This window comes from Bufo gargarizans, chromosome 10 (assembly GCF_014858855.1).
Source record: "Bufo gargarizans isolate SCDJY-AF-19 chromosome 10, ASM1485885v1, whole genome shotgun sequence".
Lineage (NCBI taxonomy): Eukaryota > Metazoa > Chordata > Amphibia > Anura > Bufonidae > Bufo > Bufo gargarizans.
This window is the reverse complement of record NC_058089.1, coordinates 78,088,013-78,107,926: the sequence shown is the minus strand read 5'-3', so window position 1 is coordinate 78,107,926 and position 19,914 is coordinate 78,088,013. Positions and strand designations below refer to the sequence as shown.

The 19,914-nt window shown below is 43.2% G+C and overlaps 1 protein-coding gene across 2 annotated transcripts in view; it reads left to right on the top strand.

Annotated features, from left to right (window-relative positions):
• Positions 1–19,914, top strand: part of LOC122920263 (serine/threonine-protein kinase D1-like) — a 141,061-nt gene that overhangs the window by 39,484 nt on the left and 81,663 nt on the right. For both annotated transcript variants that reach the window (XM_044269636.1, XM_044269637.1), the window contains exon 3: positions 18,221–18,359. In XM_044269636.1, the coding sequence (XP_044125571.1) occupies positions 18,221–18,359 (139 nt within the window). The remainder of the gene's footprint in view (positions 1–18,220; positions 18,360–19,914) is intronic.

Here is a 19,914-nt window from a genome sequence, read left to right as displayed (position 1 = left end):
CCATCACTCTCATTATTTCCCCCCCCCCATGTCACTCTCTTTCTTTCCTCCCCCCTCCCCACTCTCTTTCTTTCCTCCCCCCTTGTCACTCTCTTTCTTTCCTCCCCCCTCCCCCCTTGTCACTCTCTTTCTACTCCCACCTCCACCTCTAGTGTAGCGTGGCCGAGCTCTGTTAGGTCCGCGGTACAGGAGCATTTGTTTCCTGTACCCGGCCGGACTGACAGGAAGTGCACACTAAGTGAGCACTTCCTGTCAGTCCGGCCGGGTACAGGAAACAAAAGCTCCTGTACCGCGGACCTAACAGAGCTCGGCCACGCTACACTAGAGCTCGGCCACGCTACAGAGCTCGGCCACGCTACATTAACAGGCGCAGGATTCTTTAGACTAGAGCGGCAAGCGCTCAGCCTCAGCCACTCAGGCGGCGCAGAATGAGGGGCGCCGCCAGCCGCCCCCAACTTATATAAGCAACTTTTTTTTTTTTAAACCGCAACGGGCGCCGGGCGCCCCCTGCTGAATATAGGAGGAGGGGGGGGGGGAGAAAACATAAGTGCCGCCTCGCCTGCCCATATTACATTGCGGGCTGTCGGCCGCCCGGCGCCCCTGTTGCTATGGCGCCCTGTGCGGCCGCACAGCCCGCACACCCCAAAGGCCGGCCCTGGGTGTGTTCATGTGCTGAAACATCTCAGTTGACTGTCCTGTCCCACCTGATGAATGTGACATGAGTCAAAGTTCTGCGAACGAGCAAAGTTTGCCGCAAAACGACAATCGCCAGGCGAACCGCAAGGCCATCTCTACTTGTGAACATGTTGGAAAAAAGTGTTGAAAATTGAAACCCTAGCTGCACCAAATTGCAGTAGATAGCATCAATTTACCCCACCTTTTAGACAGATTTTTGCTGCGGGCACATTAATAAATCTTGGCTGATGTACTTTAAGTCAGGCAACCGATTCTGATATATACAATTTTTGGAAAACTATTTTCATTATTTTTTTATAATAATAATAATAATAATAATAATTGGCACTTGTACAGAGTCAATGTACATTAGGTTAGGTACACAACTACATTGAGTTTTTGCCAGACAATTTTCATTACATTTTTTTAAAACAAAAACTGCATTTGGAGACAAATGACAACATGGGACCACATTATCACCCCATCACCCGAGCTTGCCCTAGGTTTGACACAGCTTTTCAGCTTGAAACAACAGACTAATAGATCAGATTAGGTACCGTATTTTTCGCCGTATAAGACGCACCGGCATATAAGACGCACCTAGGTTTTTGGGGAGGAAAATAAGAAAAAAAATATTTTGAACCAAAAGGTGCGCTTTTGAACTAATTGTGGTCTGTGGGTGATGCACTGTTATGGGGGATCTGTTGTTATGGGGGATCTGTGGGTGACGCACTGTTATGGGGGATCTGTGGGTGACGCACTGTTATGGGGGATCTGTGGGTGACGCACTGTTCTGGGGGATCTGTGGGTGACGCACTGTTATGGGGGATCTGTGGGTGACGCACTGTTATGGGGGATCTGTGGGTGACGCACTGTTATGGGGGATCTGTGGGTGACGGACTGTTATGGGGATCTGTGGATGACGCACTGTTATGGGGGATCTGTGGGTGACACTTATGGGGGATCCTCTCTGGATGGCACTGTTATGAGGATCTGTGTATGACAGTTATGGGGGGATCTGTGGATGACACATATATAGCATCTTATGCTATGTGTCATCCACAGATCCCCTCCATAAGTGTGGGGGTCGCATTTGCTTTTATAATGGGGGTGGGGGTCGCATCTGCATTTATAATGACAGCGGGACCCGTGCAGTGACTGTATTCTACTACACGGGCCCCGCTTACTGTATAATCATATCCCTAATAGTTAATTGTTGTGTGCACTGCATGTAAAAGCATAATGAGCGATAATGATGAGCGCTGTCTATTACTTACAATTAGAAGCGCTCGCCGTTCGGAGCAGAGAGGAGTCAGGAGGCAGGCCGGGAGGACGGGCGCTGGCAGTGTGAGTCATCCGTCATGCGCCCATGCCGCCTGCTTCATTCATAAAGTGGGCGGCGCAGGCGCGTGACGTATGACTCACACTGCCAGCGCCCATCCTCCCCGCCTGCCTCCTCCCTCCTCTCTGCTCCGAACGGAGAGCGCTTCTAATTGTAAGTAATAGACAGCGCTCATCATTATCGCTCATTGTGCTTTTACATGCACACAACAATTAACTATTAGGGATATGATTATACAGTAAGCGGGGCCCGTGTAGTAGAATACAGTCACTGCACGGGCCCCGCTGTCATTATAAATGCAGATGCCGCCCCCAGCCCCTCCTCCCTCACAGCTGATACACCCACCGCACGGCATCGCGGCGGGTGTATCATTGAAAACTAGGCAAAATCGGCTACATTCGCCGTATAAGACGCACTGCTATTTCCCCCCCACTTTTGGGGGGGAAAAAGTGCGTCTTATACGGCGAAAAATACGGTACATTAGTCTGTGCTAAACAGAATTTTTTCAATACAATTTTCAACAGTTTAAAAAAAAAAGGCTCAAATGGACACAGTCTGTAGCCAAACTATATGTTGTCAGTGATGCTGGAAAATACACTTCTTTGTAGACTTATCAATGGTAGAAAAATTACAATAGCTTTTATTGGTAAGTAATACAGGACCAATTAAATGTCCCCTGCTACGAACACACTGTACACTGGTATTGTACTGTGCAGTTATAAATGGTTGAAGTATTGCAACAGTTTTTTTTGTAAGATATATAGGCCCAATTAAAAGCCTCCTGACTTGCGAACACACACCTTACACTAAAATGGATGAACTCGAATATGCTAAATTGTGCACTTATAAATGGAAAATTTGAACTAGGTTTTCAGAATAAGATACAGGCCCAATTTGATGTCCCCTGGCTGGACCAACGTACACACGGGTATTTATGCAGTATATTTAACTGTGTACTTATAAATGGTAGAAACCATACAAAAGGTTTTTGGGAATAAAATACTGATATTGACTCACTAAAATTAAATTATTTACACACACATATACTGTATACAGTAGAAATATTGTAATGGAGAAACGGGTTTCTGGGAGTAAAACAGGTCTAGTTTGACGTCCTCTTGCTGGGGACAAAGTATGCACTGGTATTGACACACTGTTCACTGGCATTGATGCAGTAAAATGGTAGAAAATGTGCAACTGGATTTTGTGGTGAGAGATACAGGCCCAACTAGACATCCCCTGGCTGAGAGCACACTGTAAAGTGGTATACAAGTGCTTTTGTGCTTCTAGCCATGGCGATGTGCACTTGCGCACTGGGATGTGCCGACTGAACCCAATTTTCTTTTCTTTGCAGTCTGCATTGGAGGTGTGGCTGACTCTATTGGTCATGTATCCTGGTTAACCTGTCCGCCCCATAGGCTGATTTTAATTAGTGCAACTATAAAGCTGTAGCCTGCTCGCCCTGTATGTTTTGGATGCCATTTGGCGCCAGGAGAGGTGGAATACAGAGTGGGCTCAGCATACTAGAGGAACCTGCATACCCTAAACAAAATGGAGGCCAGTGAGACACCGAAGAGGTACAATATAGCGTGGGCTCAGCATGCATGTGAAGCCTTCTTCCCCTGAATATAATGGAGGACATTGTGGTACTTTGAAATGTATAATATAATGTGGGCTCGGTATGCAAGTGGAACTTGCATTCCCTGTAGGGTTGCATCGGGTATAGAATTATCGATACCCAATCAATACTTTTGTACCGGTATCGATTCGATACCAGGATTTGCTTTTTACAGCGCGCGCAATTTTAGCTCAGCAGTATAGGGGAGAAGGAGTCGCTCTCTCCCTCCCCCTGTGCCGCTGCTGCCGTTGCCACCAATGACAGGAGAGAGGGGAGGAGGAGGGGAGAGACTGTGGCCACTGCACCACCAATGAAGATAACTCGCCCATTAATTCAAATACAGAAGGCGGGTGCCGGCTGCAGAATCATATAGCCGGCACCTGACCTCTATGACCGGGAGCTGCGATTGTGGCAGTTAACCCCTCAGGTGTAGCACCTGAGGGGTTGTCTGCCACGGATGGCAGTGCCTTGTCATAGAGGTTGGGTGCCGGCTATGTGATTCTACTGCTGGCATCTGCCTCCTGTATTTGTATTAATGGGTGAGTTTTCTTCATTGGTGGCTCAGTGCGCCCCCGGCCCCCAGTATTAAAAACATTGGTGGTGCAGTGTGCCCCACCAACCCCCGTCAGTATTAAAGTCATTGGTGGCAGTGGCCACAGGGTCCCCCTCCCCTCCTCCTCATTGGTGGCAGTTCCGCGGGGCTCTGATCGGTTACAATGGCAACCAGGACCCCACTGAAGCCTTGGCTGCCATGGTAAGCTCCCTGCTGCTGTGTGTACTATGCACAGGGCAGCAGGGAGAGTGTAAAATCCTATTGAGATGAATAGGACAAAGGTTTTAGCCCCTAAAGGTGCTAATAGTTAGTTAGTAAAAAAAAAGTAAAAAAAAAAAGTTTAATAAAAAAAACAACACCAAAATATTACGTTTAAATCCCCCCTTTCCCAATTTTACATATAAAATATATAAACAATAAATAAACATATTACATATCGCCACGTTTGAAAAGTACAAACTATTAAAATATTTAAAAATATCTCCTATGCGGTGAACGCCATAACAGAAAAAACAATAAATAACGCGCGATTCGACATTTTTTAGTCACCTTGTCCCCCCAAAAATTAGGATAGCACTGTTCGATTATGGGCCGGCCATTCCATAAAATGCAAAATATACGCCTTTTTTTTTTTTTTTGCGTGGTATCGAATGGTGTCGAGTATCGCAATATTTTTTATAGTGTGGAAACCGAATCAGAATTTTGGTATCGTGACAACCCTAATTCCCTGAATGTAATGTAGGCCGGTATAGCACCAGTTAATGTGGTATTTAGAGTTCGGTTCCCTTCCTAAAGAGATCGCCTTGATGCTGGCAGACGGGCACAAATAATTTGGTACAAAATGTATTTGCCAACAATCTCACATTTATAACTCAGCATTAGGAATTTATATTTTCTATAGGGAGTATGGCATGATTGTATTTACTTTGTTATTTGTGTTTGGAGAGTGCTGTTGCATTGGTTGTTTTTTGGTTTTGTGCTTCCAGCCATGTCGATGTGCGCTTGTGCAATACCCCAGACTTGTGTTACTACACGCCTCTACCCCACTACTATCTCCTAAGAGCTTTTTACTGTCATCTGATGTGATTTTGCTTATGTCCTCCACAAATGTGCATATAAATCTATGTTAAATATAATTGTTCCTGTATTTTGCCTGGTTACCAGTAGGTAGCAGCAACACATTGGCAAGTTAAGTCCCACTTTAGTGTATCTAAGCTGGAATGGATTATTCCAGCTTAACTTCCCCCTCTGTGGAGAGAGTGGGCTGTTCACACATCCTGCAGCATGGGTGGAGAAGGAAGTTAGAGTCAGTGTAGCCTCCCCCTACTAGGCGAAGGCTGTGTGATAGCGTTCAGGAGAAACCCCTAGATAGGGAAGACAGCAAGGACCAAGTCTCGACTGAGATTTGATCATATCCCCAGTCTGAGCACCTTCAGCCTCAGCTGGATGAAGAAGCAGAAACCACAATCTCCAGAATTCCAGGAAGAAACATCCACTGAAAATCTATCTGTGAGATAAGTCCAGAAACCTAGGAGAGGCCATTCCCTCCTCAGCTAGTCTGTCCCCATACAGCAGAGGTACTAGAAAAGTGCAGAAGATTCATTCCTGTCACAATTACAGAGATACCAAGCAGACGACTTATCCTGCACGCTCCAAATTTAAAGCAGAAGTATCTATTCCTGCCAATACTTGCCAAAACCTGCTGGGACCAGAGACCAAAGCTGTATACTGCTTGGATACAAGTTATCTTCAGTAAATAAACGTTTGAACTTCATCTAAACGTCTGGACATCGTTTATTCTGCAAAATTCCTCTATTACTCCTACTATCACTACACTCAAATTTATTGCAAGTGAGCCAGAAGCCTAGCCGTACCCTGGTAGGAGACACCGTGACACAACTACCACTATCCTACAGAGACATTATAGGCCATTACACCATGCATTCCTAATCTGGGACGTGCATTATAACACCTTGGAAGGGCCCTGAGTTAGTACCCTGCGCACGCTGCAATTGCTGTCACGAACAAATACAGATTATTATCCACCTGACCCTGCCACTGCATTAAAGTGGCGTCAGCGTACCCGTATCCTGGCCATTGCACTTGCGCACTGGGATGTGCTGACTGACCCCAATTTTATTTTCTTCACTATTGGTAAACTATAAACTGATATTGATGAACTAAAATGGGCTAAATTGTGCACTTATAAATAGCTGAAAAATTACAACATTTAAAAAAATTAAAAAAAGAAATAGAGGCCCAATTAAATGTCCTCTGCTACAACCACACTGCCAAGTGCTTTAGACACACTAAAATAAGATTTATTTGCACACATAATGGAAAAACTGCATCTTTTTTTTTTTTGGTGGGGGGGGGGGGAGGGAAGGAGTATATGCAACATGTTTTTGGGCAAAAAGATAAAAAAAGAGTACTGTGTCTTAAAGTGATGTTTGTGCAGTCAGTGCAACACAAGAAGTTATGAAGAGCATCCAGCAGCTGTCCTCATTGTAAGACACACAGTACACTGACTGCCCTTATGCTATACCTACTGAGAAAACCAGACGTTCTACCTTGTAAATAAATCTACCTAACTAAATATATTCTTCACAATCCCCACACTATCCTTGCAAGACCCTAAGATGACTGGCAGGTGTCTCCAATTGCTGTTTGTCAGAGACATGGCAGACACATCCTATCACATCAGTGGCTGAGCTTGCAATAGCATCTGTACTTCACAGCTAACACACAGCTGGAGAGACCAATTAATATCCTCCTTCCTGATTGGCTGTCAAGGCTGTTTGCAAAGAACTGTGAGCAAGTCTAGCAGCTGGGCCCATCCCAGGGTCATGTGATCCTCGTCTTATTCTTCCCTTCTCTGTTTCCCTCCCTAATGTAAAATGGTGGGCACCGTTTTGCGTGACTCATCCTAAGCAAATTGCCAAAATTTTAATTTATTTGGAAGAATTTTTGTGAAACTCATGAAGAATCCAATTAGTTTAGAATTGATTTACTCAGCTCTAGTATGGAGAGATGCTATTGCATGCTTTGCTGTTGTATTGCAGAAATGACTGGTTGAACAAATATTGTTTACAGGTCACATTAGGTAGAATAGTTGAGCCTCTCCATGCCTGATTTTAGATCAGATGAGTGTGTGCCTGGACAACCCCTTTAACCTTTTGGGGACACAGGGCGTACAGGTACGCCCTGATGTCCTGGTACTTAAGGACACAGGGCGTACCTATATGCCCTGTGTATTTCCGATCACGGCATAGAAGGGGTTTGTGTTTCAGTGAGCACATCGAGTCCCCGCGCTGCTGTGGCGGGGACTCTGTCCCAGAAGGCAGCCCGATGCCGTGCAGAGGCTGCCCAATGCCTTGCACAGCATCAGGACCTGTCTTCTATAGGAGCCGAGGAGATCCAGCCTCAGGCTGGGTCTCCTAAGCAACCTGTTAGTGTATGACTCAGTGTCATACACTTACAGGCAATGCATTATAATACAGATGTATTGTAATGCATTGCAGAGGGTATTAGACCCCCAAAAGTGAACATCAGAAATAAAGTAAAGAAAAAAAAAGTTAAAAAGTGTTTTAATAAAAGTAATGAAGTAATAAAATTAATAAAGTAATAAAATTAATAAAGTAAAAAACAAAAAAACGCCCCTTTCTCTTTATTTTATAATAAAAAACAGAATCCCCCACACATATTAGGTATCGTCGCGTCCGTAATGACCATCTCTATAAATATATCACATGACCCATCCTGTCCGATAAATACTATAAAAAAAGTGTAAAAAAAAAAAAAGCCTTTTTTATCTTCTTACATCACAAAAATTGCAACACCAACTGATCAAGAAGGCGTATGCCCCCTAAAATAGTACCAATCTAACCGTCACCTCATCCCGCAAAAAATTACCTAAGACAATCGCCCAAAAAATAAAAAAAACTATGGCTCAGAATATGGAAACACTAAAACATCATTTTTTTTGTTACAAAAATGAAATCATTGTGTAAAACTTACATAAAAAAATAAAGTAGACATATTAGGTATCGCCGTGTCCGTAAGAACCTTCTCTATAAAATATCACATGACCTAACCCCTCAGGTGAATACCGTAAAAAAAAAAAAAAAAACGGTGTAAAGAAAGCCATTTTTTTTGTCACCTTACATCACAAAAAGTGTAATAGCAAGCGATCAAAAAGTCATACGCACCCCAAAATAGTGCCAATCAAACCGTCATCTTATCCCGCAAAAATCATACCCTACCTAAGATAATTGCCTAAAAACTGAAAAAACTATGGCTTTCAGACTATGGAGACCAATAAAACTGTCATCTCATTCCGAAAAACAAATGAGCCCCTACACAAGACAGTCGCCCAAAAAATAAATAAAAATACGGCTTTCAGAATGTGAAAACTAAAACAAACAACCAAAAAAGTAGTCAAAAAAACCTGCTCTATAAAAATACCACATAATCTAACCTGTCAGATGAATGTTGTAAATAACAACAAATTAAAATGGTGCCAAAACAGCTATTTCTTGTTACCTTGCCTCACAAAAAGTGCAATATAGAGCAACCAAAAATCATATGTACCCTAAAATAGTACCAACAATACTGCCACCCTATCCCGTAGTTTCCAAAATGGGGTCACTTTTTTGGAGTTTCTACTCTAGGGGTGCATCAGGGGGGCTTCAAATGCCGTACAGCAGTTTACAACCACATATGGTGTGTTTCTCTAAACTACAGAATCGGGGCCATAAATATTGAGTTTTGTTTGGCTGTTTTTCATTAACTCTTGTGGAACACCTAAAGGGTTAACAAAGTTTTTAAAATCAGTTTTGTATACCTTGAGGAGTGTAGTTTCTAAAATGGGGTTACTTTTTTGAAGTTTCTACTCTAGGGGTGCATCAGGGGGGCTTCAATTGGGACATGGTGTAAAAAAACAGTCCAGCAAAATCTGCCTTACAAAAACCGTATGGCATTCCTTTCCTTCTGCGCCCTGCCGTGTGCCCGTACAGAAGTTTAAACCACATATGGGGTGTTTCTGTAAACTACAGAATCAGGGCCAGAATTTTTTTGGGCTGTTAACCCTTGCTTTGTAACTGGAAAAAATTGATTCAAATTGAATATTTTCCATTCATTCTTGTGGAATACCTAAAGGGTTAAATCTGTTTTGAATACCTTGAGGGGTGTAGTTTGTAAAATGGGGTAATTTGTGGGTGGTTTCTATTATGTAAGCCTCACAAAGTGACTTCAGACCTGAACTGCTCCTGAAAAAGTGGGTTTTAGAAATTTTCTGAAAAATTTCCAGATTTGCTTCTAAACTTCTATAGTTTACTAACGTCCCCAAAAAATAAAATGGCATTCACAAAATGACCCAAACATGAAGTAGACATATGGGGAATGTAAAGTAATAACTATTTTTGGAGGTATTACTATCTATTCTAAAAGTAAAGAAATTTAAATTTGCAAATTTGCAAATTTTTCAAAATTTTGGGTACATTTTGGAATTTTTTTATAATTTTTTATTATTTTTTGTGACTCAATTTTACCACTGTCATGAAGTACAATATGTGACAAGAAAACAATCTCAGAATAGCCTGGATAAGTAAAAGCCTTTTACAGTTATTACCACATATAGTGACACATGTCAGATTTGCAAAAAATGGCCTGGTCCTTAAGGGGAAAAATGGCCCGGTCCTTATGGGGTTAAGCTAGCATCACACTAGAGATTTTAGATGGCCAAAAAAGTTTTATTTCTTTGTCAACCATCACCACCTTTTTGTGATAGAAATGAGTGACCTATGCTAACCAGTGGCAGATATCTGTCGAAAAGTTGCATTCCATGTTGGATTTTTTTAAAGTCATTTTTAGTTGCTGTAGTTTAAAAGTCTTTCATGCCAAGTGATAAATCTTCCTTTCTTTAATAAAAGCCCAGTCCAAGTCAGACCAAGGCAGAGATCAATTTGTTGCTTTATCTTATCGAATTGTTGACAAAGACGAACAACCTTCATAATACACCAATGAACGACAAGTTGTTCAGAAAACATCTGTCTGATATAAAGTATCTAATGTATGGCTAGCTATAGTTAGAAAAATGTTTCAGGCTGCAAGCAACTTTTTTAACTTTCCCCTCTTTCCTCTTGGTGTTAAATATGTAATGCAATGGGTTTTTCTTTACATATAGTTTGAAAAGCTGTGAAACATAATACAAGATAACTAGGAGTATACAAAAAAAGAGAAAAGGCCATCTCATAGTAGAGCATGTAGCAGCTCATACTTTTTTCTAAAAGTGGTGGAAAATTGCTTAACTGTTTTGGTTGTATGATAGACACAACAACCTGTATAGCGTGCGATATCATAAAAACATATCTCTGCAGGTTTACTAATGTTGTTCTACAACTTAATTCATCTCTTAACTAGAAGATATTTGTTCACTTCACATGTCTAATTTTATCTGATAATTAGGTATGAACCTCAAAATGCCTTGTAAACCTTAAGACTATCCGGGTGATCCCTTGGTTTTCACCCTTCAGCCCCTATACAGGAATATGGTCTTCACTGCAAGTGAGCCACCAGGCTGATACCTGGAATAGTCCTAGTGTAGATGGCAGCTAACAGATGGTGGTCAGAGACACCAGTGCAAAGCAACAAGGGATCAACTGCCTTGGTGCCAGAGGTCAGGGCAGGCAGAGTTTGTGGGGTTCCGTGAAACTAATCGGAGGTCAGGACAGACAGCAAAGCGTCAGTACAATAGACAGTCAAAGGTCAATGCAGTCAGTGGAGTATCAGAGTTTATTAACAGGCAGAAGTACGGTACATGGGCAGACAGAATAGCACCCTCTCACTGGAAAACTACCAAGCCAGGTATTTAAGCTCATACACCTCCCAGAGGGGAATGTGCAGAAGTGGAGCAGCAGTGGGCATGGACCGCCATGCTAACACTTCATCAGTCCTAAAAGTAGATAAATATAACCAGATAAAACAAATGAGTCAAAATTTTACACTTTCTTATTTATTTATTCAGGAAATGGTCCAATATCACATGTCTGTGAGTGGCAAAAGTATGCAAACCTTTGCTTTCAATATCTGGTATGACCCCCTTTGTGCAGTAATAACTGCAACTCAACATTTACAGTATTTGTTGTCTAGACCTGCACATCACCATGGAGGAATTTTTATCCCTTTCCTCTGTACAAAACAGTTTAAACTTTTTATTTTAGTGGATTTCCGCCCATGAACTGCTCACTTCAGGTCCTTCCACCACATTTCTATTGGATTAAGGTCGGGACTTTGACTTGGCCACTCCAAAACTTTAATGTTATTATTATTTAACTATTACTTGGAAGAACGACTTGTGTGCTTAGGGTTGTTGTCTTGCTCTATGATCCACCTTCTCTTGAGATTCAGCTTAGAGACTGTGGTCTTCACCCTTTAACCCCTATACAGGTATCTTGACTCTGCTGTAGGGGAACTACCAGGCCACTTTACAAGAAGTCAGTACACAGGGTCCAAGCTGCCAGAACACAGGAGCAGGGGAGCCAGTGAGGAGAGCAAAGCAACCGCAAGCACGGGACACTGTCGTAACAGATGTCCTGATATTTTCCTTTAGAATTTGCTAGTACAATTCAGAATTTATTGTTCGATCAATGATGGCAAGCCATCGAAAACAGGACCAAATCATGATTCTACCACTGTGTTTTATAGATGGGATAAGGTTTTACACTGGAATGCAATGTTTTCCTTTCTCCAAACACAACATTTCTCCTTTAAATCAAAAAAGTAATAATTTGGTCTCATCTGTTCATAAAACATTGTTCCAGTAGACTTCTTGTTTATCTAGGTGATCTTTAGCAAACTGCAGATGGGCTACAATGTTCTTTTGGAGAGCAACTGCTTTCTCCTCGCAATCTTGCCATACACATCATTGTTGTTCACTGTCCTCCTGATGGTAGACTCATTAACTTTAATATTAGCTCATGTGAGAAAGGCCTTAAGCTGCTTAGAGGTTACCTTGGATTCCTTTGTGACCTGGTAGACAATTACACACCTTGCTCTTAGTGTGATCTTTATTTATCGACCATTTCTGGGGTGGATAATAATGGTCCTTAATTTCCTCCATCTGTACACAATCTCTCACTCTAATGAGTCCAAACTCATTAGAGATGGTTTTGTTACCAATTCCAGCTGGATGAGCATCAACAACTCTTTTTTTGAGGTCCTTGTCTCTTTTGTTCATGCAATGATACACTTTCACAGACATGTGTTGTGAAGTTCAGACTTTGATAGCTCCCTGGTCTTTAAATAAAAAGGTTGCCCACTCACAGCTGATTCATTTCAATGGGTCTGTGCACATTTTTCATGCAGCATTACTGCCTTCAGGAAAAATTGCAGCTAGTTCTATATTATGTGTTTTTCATGCAGTTCTGGTTCCATAGAAGTGAATGGAGCTTCTGTGAAAAACATATTGCCTCTGGATGCAATGTGTTTTTTACTGATGGTTGCTAGGAGTTTTGTTTCATGCTTGTGAAAAACGCTTAAAAAAAAATGATTGCACTCACGCAGAAAAAACTGAAACGCTGAACACAGTCGCAGACAAAACTGACTGAACTTGCGTTCAAAACCATAATTTTTTTTTTGAGCAGACCCTGAGCGTATCCGTATCGTTTGTGTGAAAGAAGCCTAAAGCGTTGTGTTGAATGAAGTGGAATATTCAGCACTTCCATAAGATGGATGATTGTAAAATGGAATAACGATATATAAGTCTGCTTATTGCTTTACTGTATTCTTCTGACATGTCTCTGTACATAGAGGAAAATAAGTGTATCTATAATAAGCTTAGGGCTTGTTTACATCACCGTTAAGGATTCCAACATTGGTTTCCGTTATAACATGGGTATAACGGAAAATAAAGGAATCCATAAGACAGAAGTCAACGGAAGCCTTTAAGAGGCATTTAGTTTTGATACTTCATAATACAAGTCTATGGGCAGCATAACGGATCCATCCTGGTTTCCATTATTCAGGAGTCCAGCCCTGAATAACGGAAACCAGGACGGGTCCGTTATGCTGACCATAGACAGCAATACATACATGCAATAAAGACCTTTGAAGAGAAGCACCCGTGTGATTGGCTGCCTTTATTCGTTAAAACTCTAGAAGCGATCCAGGCTGGGGGGTAGTCGGTTTACAGGTGTATTATGCTTATCCTGGTAAACCGCCCCCCTCGTGAAGTGAGTAACTGAACCCACGATACCACATTATTTTATATATATTATTTTAATATATATATATATTGGTATCCTTTTATACAGATTTTTAACCTATTGATTTACATACTGTACCATACTATACAGTGTACGATGCTGCAGAACACGGTCTCTTAGGCACTTAAGAACGGTTTGCAGTGATCCTACCTATGTGCACAATCTTTTAATCCTTTTTTTGATTTTTTTGATTTTTTTTATGTGTGTACAATCTTTTGATCTTTTGTGTAGGTTTTATATGTGCGTATATATATGTGTGTTTTTATCTCACACATTGATATTTCTATACACACCCCAACATCCTAAAATTTGCTCTTTTTACCAATACAAAACCCAAACACCAACCATTAACGATCGACTACTATTGGCGCCCAAAAGGGTATATTTCAAATAGGCGAGACCTGGAGGGTATTTCTACCTACCAGTCCCCCTAATTTGGCTCACTACCGAGTCTCCCAGCAGGCAGACATGTCACTCAGGGCAGCACTTGTATTGTTACTGCAGGTAAATAAAGGACCAGAAGAGGGAAATGAGGAAATAGATTTTTTTTTTACCTAAAACTTGCTTAGCTTAGTTATATATTGCTGCCCATTAGATTTACAGTGCTATATATATTTTTTTCATAACTTGGACAACCCCTTTGAATCCAAGATTAACCCTTGTATTTCTGTCACAGATTTGTAGTTTGTTATGCTGCGGATCCGACCTTGAATTGGCCTCATTTGAATGCGGCTAATCTGTGTGTGGTCACCTGCTGCAGTTTATGTACAGAAACCATTCCAAGAAAGTGCATGTGATTTATTTATTTTTTTCTGCAATGTGATTTTATAATCTATACACTAAAAAACGGTGTTATAGAAGAAAGAAGAGAAGTGGATTCTGCATGTTTGCTGTGTGAACATACCCTAAGCCTGAAACAATATTGCCAGGGGCAACCTCTTGCTCCATTGGGTATTTCCATCTCCAACTATAGTTATCCAGAGAGTTATCCCCATTAACTACTGATTCACAACTTGTTTGTATGTATACAGCCTTGTAGTCAATTAGATTTACTCCAAATTGTGGCTTTATGTTCTTTTAAAGAGGTTCTCTCATCTGACAATATAGTTCTCAAAATAGGTGCAGGTCACAGCGGTGGCACCTGCATCTATCAGACAAGATCCGAGCGGTATGCCCCCATTGTCTCAGATGAGACATCCCCTTTAAGCTTCTGTTTAAAATGTGCCGTCCCTGGAGGTTCTTCATACAAAGAGTTATCCCAATTAACTACTAATTCACAACTTCTTTGTGAATACAGCCTTGTAGTCAATGACATAGATTTACTCTAAATTGTGGCTTCATGTACGGTAGTTTAAGCTCCTGTTTGAAATGTGGAGTCCCTGGAGGTTTATCATACATCAAAAAGTCTGATTGACTAATTATTTTCATCTAGTTCCAGCCCCATTTCAGGGAATCCTATAAGGGCGCTGCCACACGTCATGACTGTGCTGTGTGTTTGGTGTGGCAAAAGGAACGCTTTTTTTAATATTGATGACCTATCCTCAGATTGGCTGGGGGCCGACTACCGGCTCCCCCCGACGATCAGCTGTTTAACGATAAAGCTAACGTAGAAGTGAGATGTAACAAATGAAACAAGCTCCAGGTAGAATATTTAGCACATTCCAGTCAGTCAACTCCTTTATGCCTAGGTGCACCAGAGCATAACGAACTGGACTTGTACAACAAGTTCTACCACATCCCTGCACAACATATACAAATTGCTAAAGTTCTCTAGCCATATCGTATCGGAAAAAAATAAAAAAATCTTTAATAACACTCATGCATTATCAAATAACTTTCTAGGCACATGTCTAATGCTAGCTTTAGCACTTTAGTTTACCCATACTAATTTGCACCAGAACAGAATGTAGAGGTGTAGCTAGGGTTCCTGAAACCGGGGCAAGGATTCAGATTTGCGCTTCCCCACCCTATGCCACTCAAACTTACATAAAGAGGGGGACAGTTAAGTGGCGTGAGCAGCGCGGCACAGCAAGTTTTTTTTACACTAAGCCACTGCTCAAACTCCAGCCAATGCATAACTATACTCACCTAGTCCTACTTACTAATAAAATTTATCATAGGGTACACGTCGGTTCCGATACAGCTTGTAATAAATTAAAGAACCAACTGGTCCTACCACATGCATGGTGTCACAGGAGCAGGCATCCTCAAACTGTGGCCCTCCAGCTGTTGTAAAACTACAAATCCCACAATGCTCTGCTGTAGGCTGATACCTGTAGGCTGTTCGGAAATGCTGGGAGTTGTAGTTTTGCAACAGCTGGAGGGCCGCAGTTTAAAGATGCCTGCACTGGAGTGTCAGTGTGATGTCCACTGGATCCAGAACAAGGTCCCTGTGGTGATAGAGAAAAAATAATAATCACATAAGGAAGGGATGGTGACTGTACCTGATAAATACCTACGAGGGGGGCACTGTGCTGGTCCTGTAAGACCGAGCCATCCCATTGTATAACAGGGTAATCTAGGGCATTTCCTCTAAGTGCTATCACATTGTATTAATGCCCACATTGTGCCCCCTCACAGTACTAGTGCCCACATTGTGCCTCTTTTTTAGCTGAAATGCCCACATTGTGCTACCTCACAGTAGTTATGCCCACATTGTGCCCCCTCATAGTATTTATGCCCACATTGTGCCTCCTTTACAGCAGAAATGCCCACATTGTGCTCCCTCACAGTAGTTATGCCCACCTTGTGGCCCGATCACATTAGTTATGCCCATCTTTTTGCCCCTTCACAATAGTTATGTCCTCCTTTTGGCCCCTCACTGTAGTTATGCCTAGCTTTGTTCTCGTTACAGTAGTTATGCACATCTATTTTTCCCCTCACAGTAGTTATGCCCATCTTTGTTCCCCTCACAGTAGTTAAACCCATCTTTGTGCCCCTCACAGTAGTTATGCCCATCTTTATGCCCCCTCACAGTAGTTATGCCCAACTTAGTGCAACTCACAGTAGTTAAGCCTATCTTTGTGCCCCCTAATAGAAGTTATACCCACCTTTGTGACCCTCACAGTAGGTATGCACACTTTTGTGCCTCCCCACAGTAGTTATGTCCTCCTTGTGTCCCCCAGTGCCCTCTGCAGCTCCATGAAAGTAAAAAAAAAATGAAATACTGCTTCACTGACTTGACAATGTGCTGCCACACACACATCAGCGCTGCTGGCTGTGCAGGAGGCTGATTCCCAAACTTTCACCACTCCTCCCACACAGCCAGCAGTATGATATGCGGCCTGATGGGGGAGCTTCAGAGCTCAGCAGAACAGTGAACAGGGAGAGGACGGCACGTGTCCCTTCTGCCCCCCCCCCCCTGCTACGCCCATGCATAATGATTTTATGCATTATGTGATACATTTATTAAGGCCAGCTTTTTTTTTATTATGCCAGTCTCAAGTCCCTCTGCACTGCTGGAGGAATCGCCAATGTTATGTAGAGGCGCAGGCCTCTATATAAGTTTGGTGCTTCGTCTGGCAGGCCATCCGCAAAAAAAAAGGATGCCATATGGACGTCATGCCTTTTTTTTTGCATACCCGCAATTTGTGGACCGCAAAATACATACAGTTGTGTGCATCTAGCCTTAGGCGTAGAAAATGGTCTAAATGTAAGCCAGCAAGGAAGCAGTCTCACATTTAGAATCGGCGCTGGATGCACCAAAGTTATGTAGAGGCCTGCGCTTCTACAATAAGTACGGCAATCCACTGCCAGCTATAGGGCTTATTAAAGAGGACCTTTCACTACGGTACAAACTAAAAACTAACTAGATCAGTGGGCAGAGCGGCGCCCAGGGGTCCCCCTGCACTTACTAGTATGCCTGGGCACCGCTCCGTTCGCCCGGTATAGGCTCCGGTGTCTGCGCTCCCTCTGACTGATTTTTTTGTAGGAGGCGTGTCCCTTGCTGCACTGCTGGCCAATCGCAGCGCACAGCTCAAAGCCAGGCTATGAGCTGTGCGCTGCGATTGGCCAGCAGTGCAGCAAGGGACACGCCTCCTACAAAAAAATCAGTCAGAGGGAGCGCAGACACCGGAGCCTATACCGAGCGAACGGAGCGGTGCCCAGGCATACTAGTAAGTGCAGGGGGACCCCTGGGCGCCGCTCTGCCCACAGGTATAGTTAGTTTTTAGTTTGTATCGTAGTGAAAGGTCCTCTTTAAGACCGGAGTCTTAATAAACGTGCCCCATAGTGTTTAAAAAAATACCACTTTCTGCTGAAAGTGTCCCTTTTAAGAGACATCTGTATGTTCTGTATTTATATTGCATTCTTGTATACACACAAACATGATAATAGTGGTACCTTTCTTGTTTTGGTCCGATTCTGTAAAGCTGCAGAAACAAGGTTTTAATGGTATCCATATGAGGGCTCGCAAGTGGCCAGGGTGGCGTTCTTGCTGTAAGTGCCCAGGCTCCTAGGCGTTATGTGCTCCTAACTCCTCCCCAGTGTATGTCGGGTCAGCCCTTTCATGATGTGTGTGCACAGTTCACCCGATAACTACTGAGGGCATTTGCTTTGTTTGCAGCAGTGCGCATGCGCTGGCTACTGGAGTAAAATTGGCAAAGATGGAAGAGGCGATTAGGTGCGTTTATTCTGCTCACTATATAGAATGATTATCTATGCAATTTAATGTAGCTATGTGGTCTATGTATTATCCAGTGTTATGCTGTGCTCATAACTTCCATACTCTTAGAATATCCTGTGTATTAACTTTTTATGTTTGCTTTTAGTATCCTGAATATGGATTTTTGGGTGTTTCCGAAAAGATTCAACTTTTTCGACATAACCTAAACTCAGAAAATGTCCTGGAGCGTCTTATACCCAGCAATTTTATAGGAGAAGGAGATTTAATTGAAGTAATTCTTCCCGGTGAGTATCTAATGTGCTGCTATATCATCAAGCTTATATCCTTTGTTATATACAATGCATCCAGTGAGGCTGGAGACAGGAATACAGTGCAGGTAGATTATTGTAATTAGAATAGCTAGGTTGCGTAATGGTGGTCAGATAGTTAAAAGGGTTCTGCACTTTGTTTAAACTGATGCTCTATCCCTATCCTCTGAATAGATCATCAGCTTCTGATCGACAGGGGTCCGACACCCGGGACCCCCGCTGATTAGCTGTTTGAGAAGGCAGTGGCGATCCTGCAGCACCGCGGCCTTCTCACTGTTTACCTCTGGCCCAGTGACGTCACGACTGGCCTGAGCGGGGCTAAGATCTGTTCACTTAAATGGATCTTATCCCCGCCCAGGCCATTGATACTAGTCGTGACATCACTGGGCCTGCGGTAAACAGTGAGAAGAGCGCGGCGCTGCTGGAGCGCCACTGCCTTCTCAAGCAGCTGATCAGCGGGGGTCCCGGGTGTTGGACCCCAACCGATCAGAAGCTGATGATCTATTGTCACGGCTGAGGATGGGGGAAACCCTCAGCCGTGCGGTGATGGAAGATGGTCGCTGCTTGACCAGGACGACAGGATTAGGGGGCGGGTCACCTCCTAAAGCGTCCCTAACCTGACCCTAACTCCTAGCTGCATGGGCCGACCTTTAAGGTAGGAGAACCCATGCTCAGGAACCTCGGAGCCCTAACTCACCCTCCGACCGGTCCCTGGACTAGGAGTCAGGGTAAGACAATCTGTTCCTTCTGGATACGGAGGAACAGGAGTCTCACTGGCCAAGCTGCAAGGAAGGGAGAACAAGTACAACCTATGGCAATGGCAGGTACTTGCCACAAACATAACACTCACCTGCCACAGACACAAAGCCTGGAACCCATGTGGAAGTACTGCTATCCACAAACAAAAGGACTCAGCACACAACACACATCACACGGGAACCCAGGACCATAGGTGCAATAAACAAGCATAAAACCAAACACATCTTCTAGACACCAAACGACATTATTATTTGCTATGACCAGAAGGATGGCCCCCACTGGCAGTTGGTAAATAGCCAGGAGGATGTCTCCAGCAAGCATGGCTGAAGCACCCTCTCTGACTACTGCCTACCACTGAGGCTTTATAGGGCCAAGAGGCCACACCCATCAGTCAGACACACCCCGTGACTCACACACACAGAAAGGGAGTTAACCCTTCCAATACCACAGAAGGGAAAACACAACTTAAAGGGGAAGTGTCCAAACCAAGAACACACTGTGGCTGTTGCCGCAGGCAACGACATGGGTGGCAACCATGTCCTGGGAGTCAGCCCGAAGGCCGGGACACTGACACCACATGTACACAATACAACCAAACGTTGCCACGGACAGCCACAGTGAAGGGAAGATGTCAGTGCACACCACACATAACACAGAGTGCACACAGACATACGAAAGTGCATACAAACGCGCACACAACTCCAAGGGAACCGCACACATAACTGTTGTCCGCGGCAACCGCACCTGAGGCAAACAGCAAAATGTCTCAAGC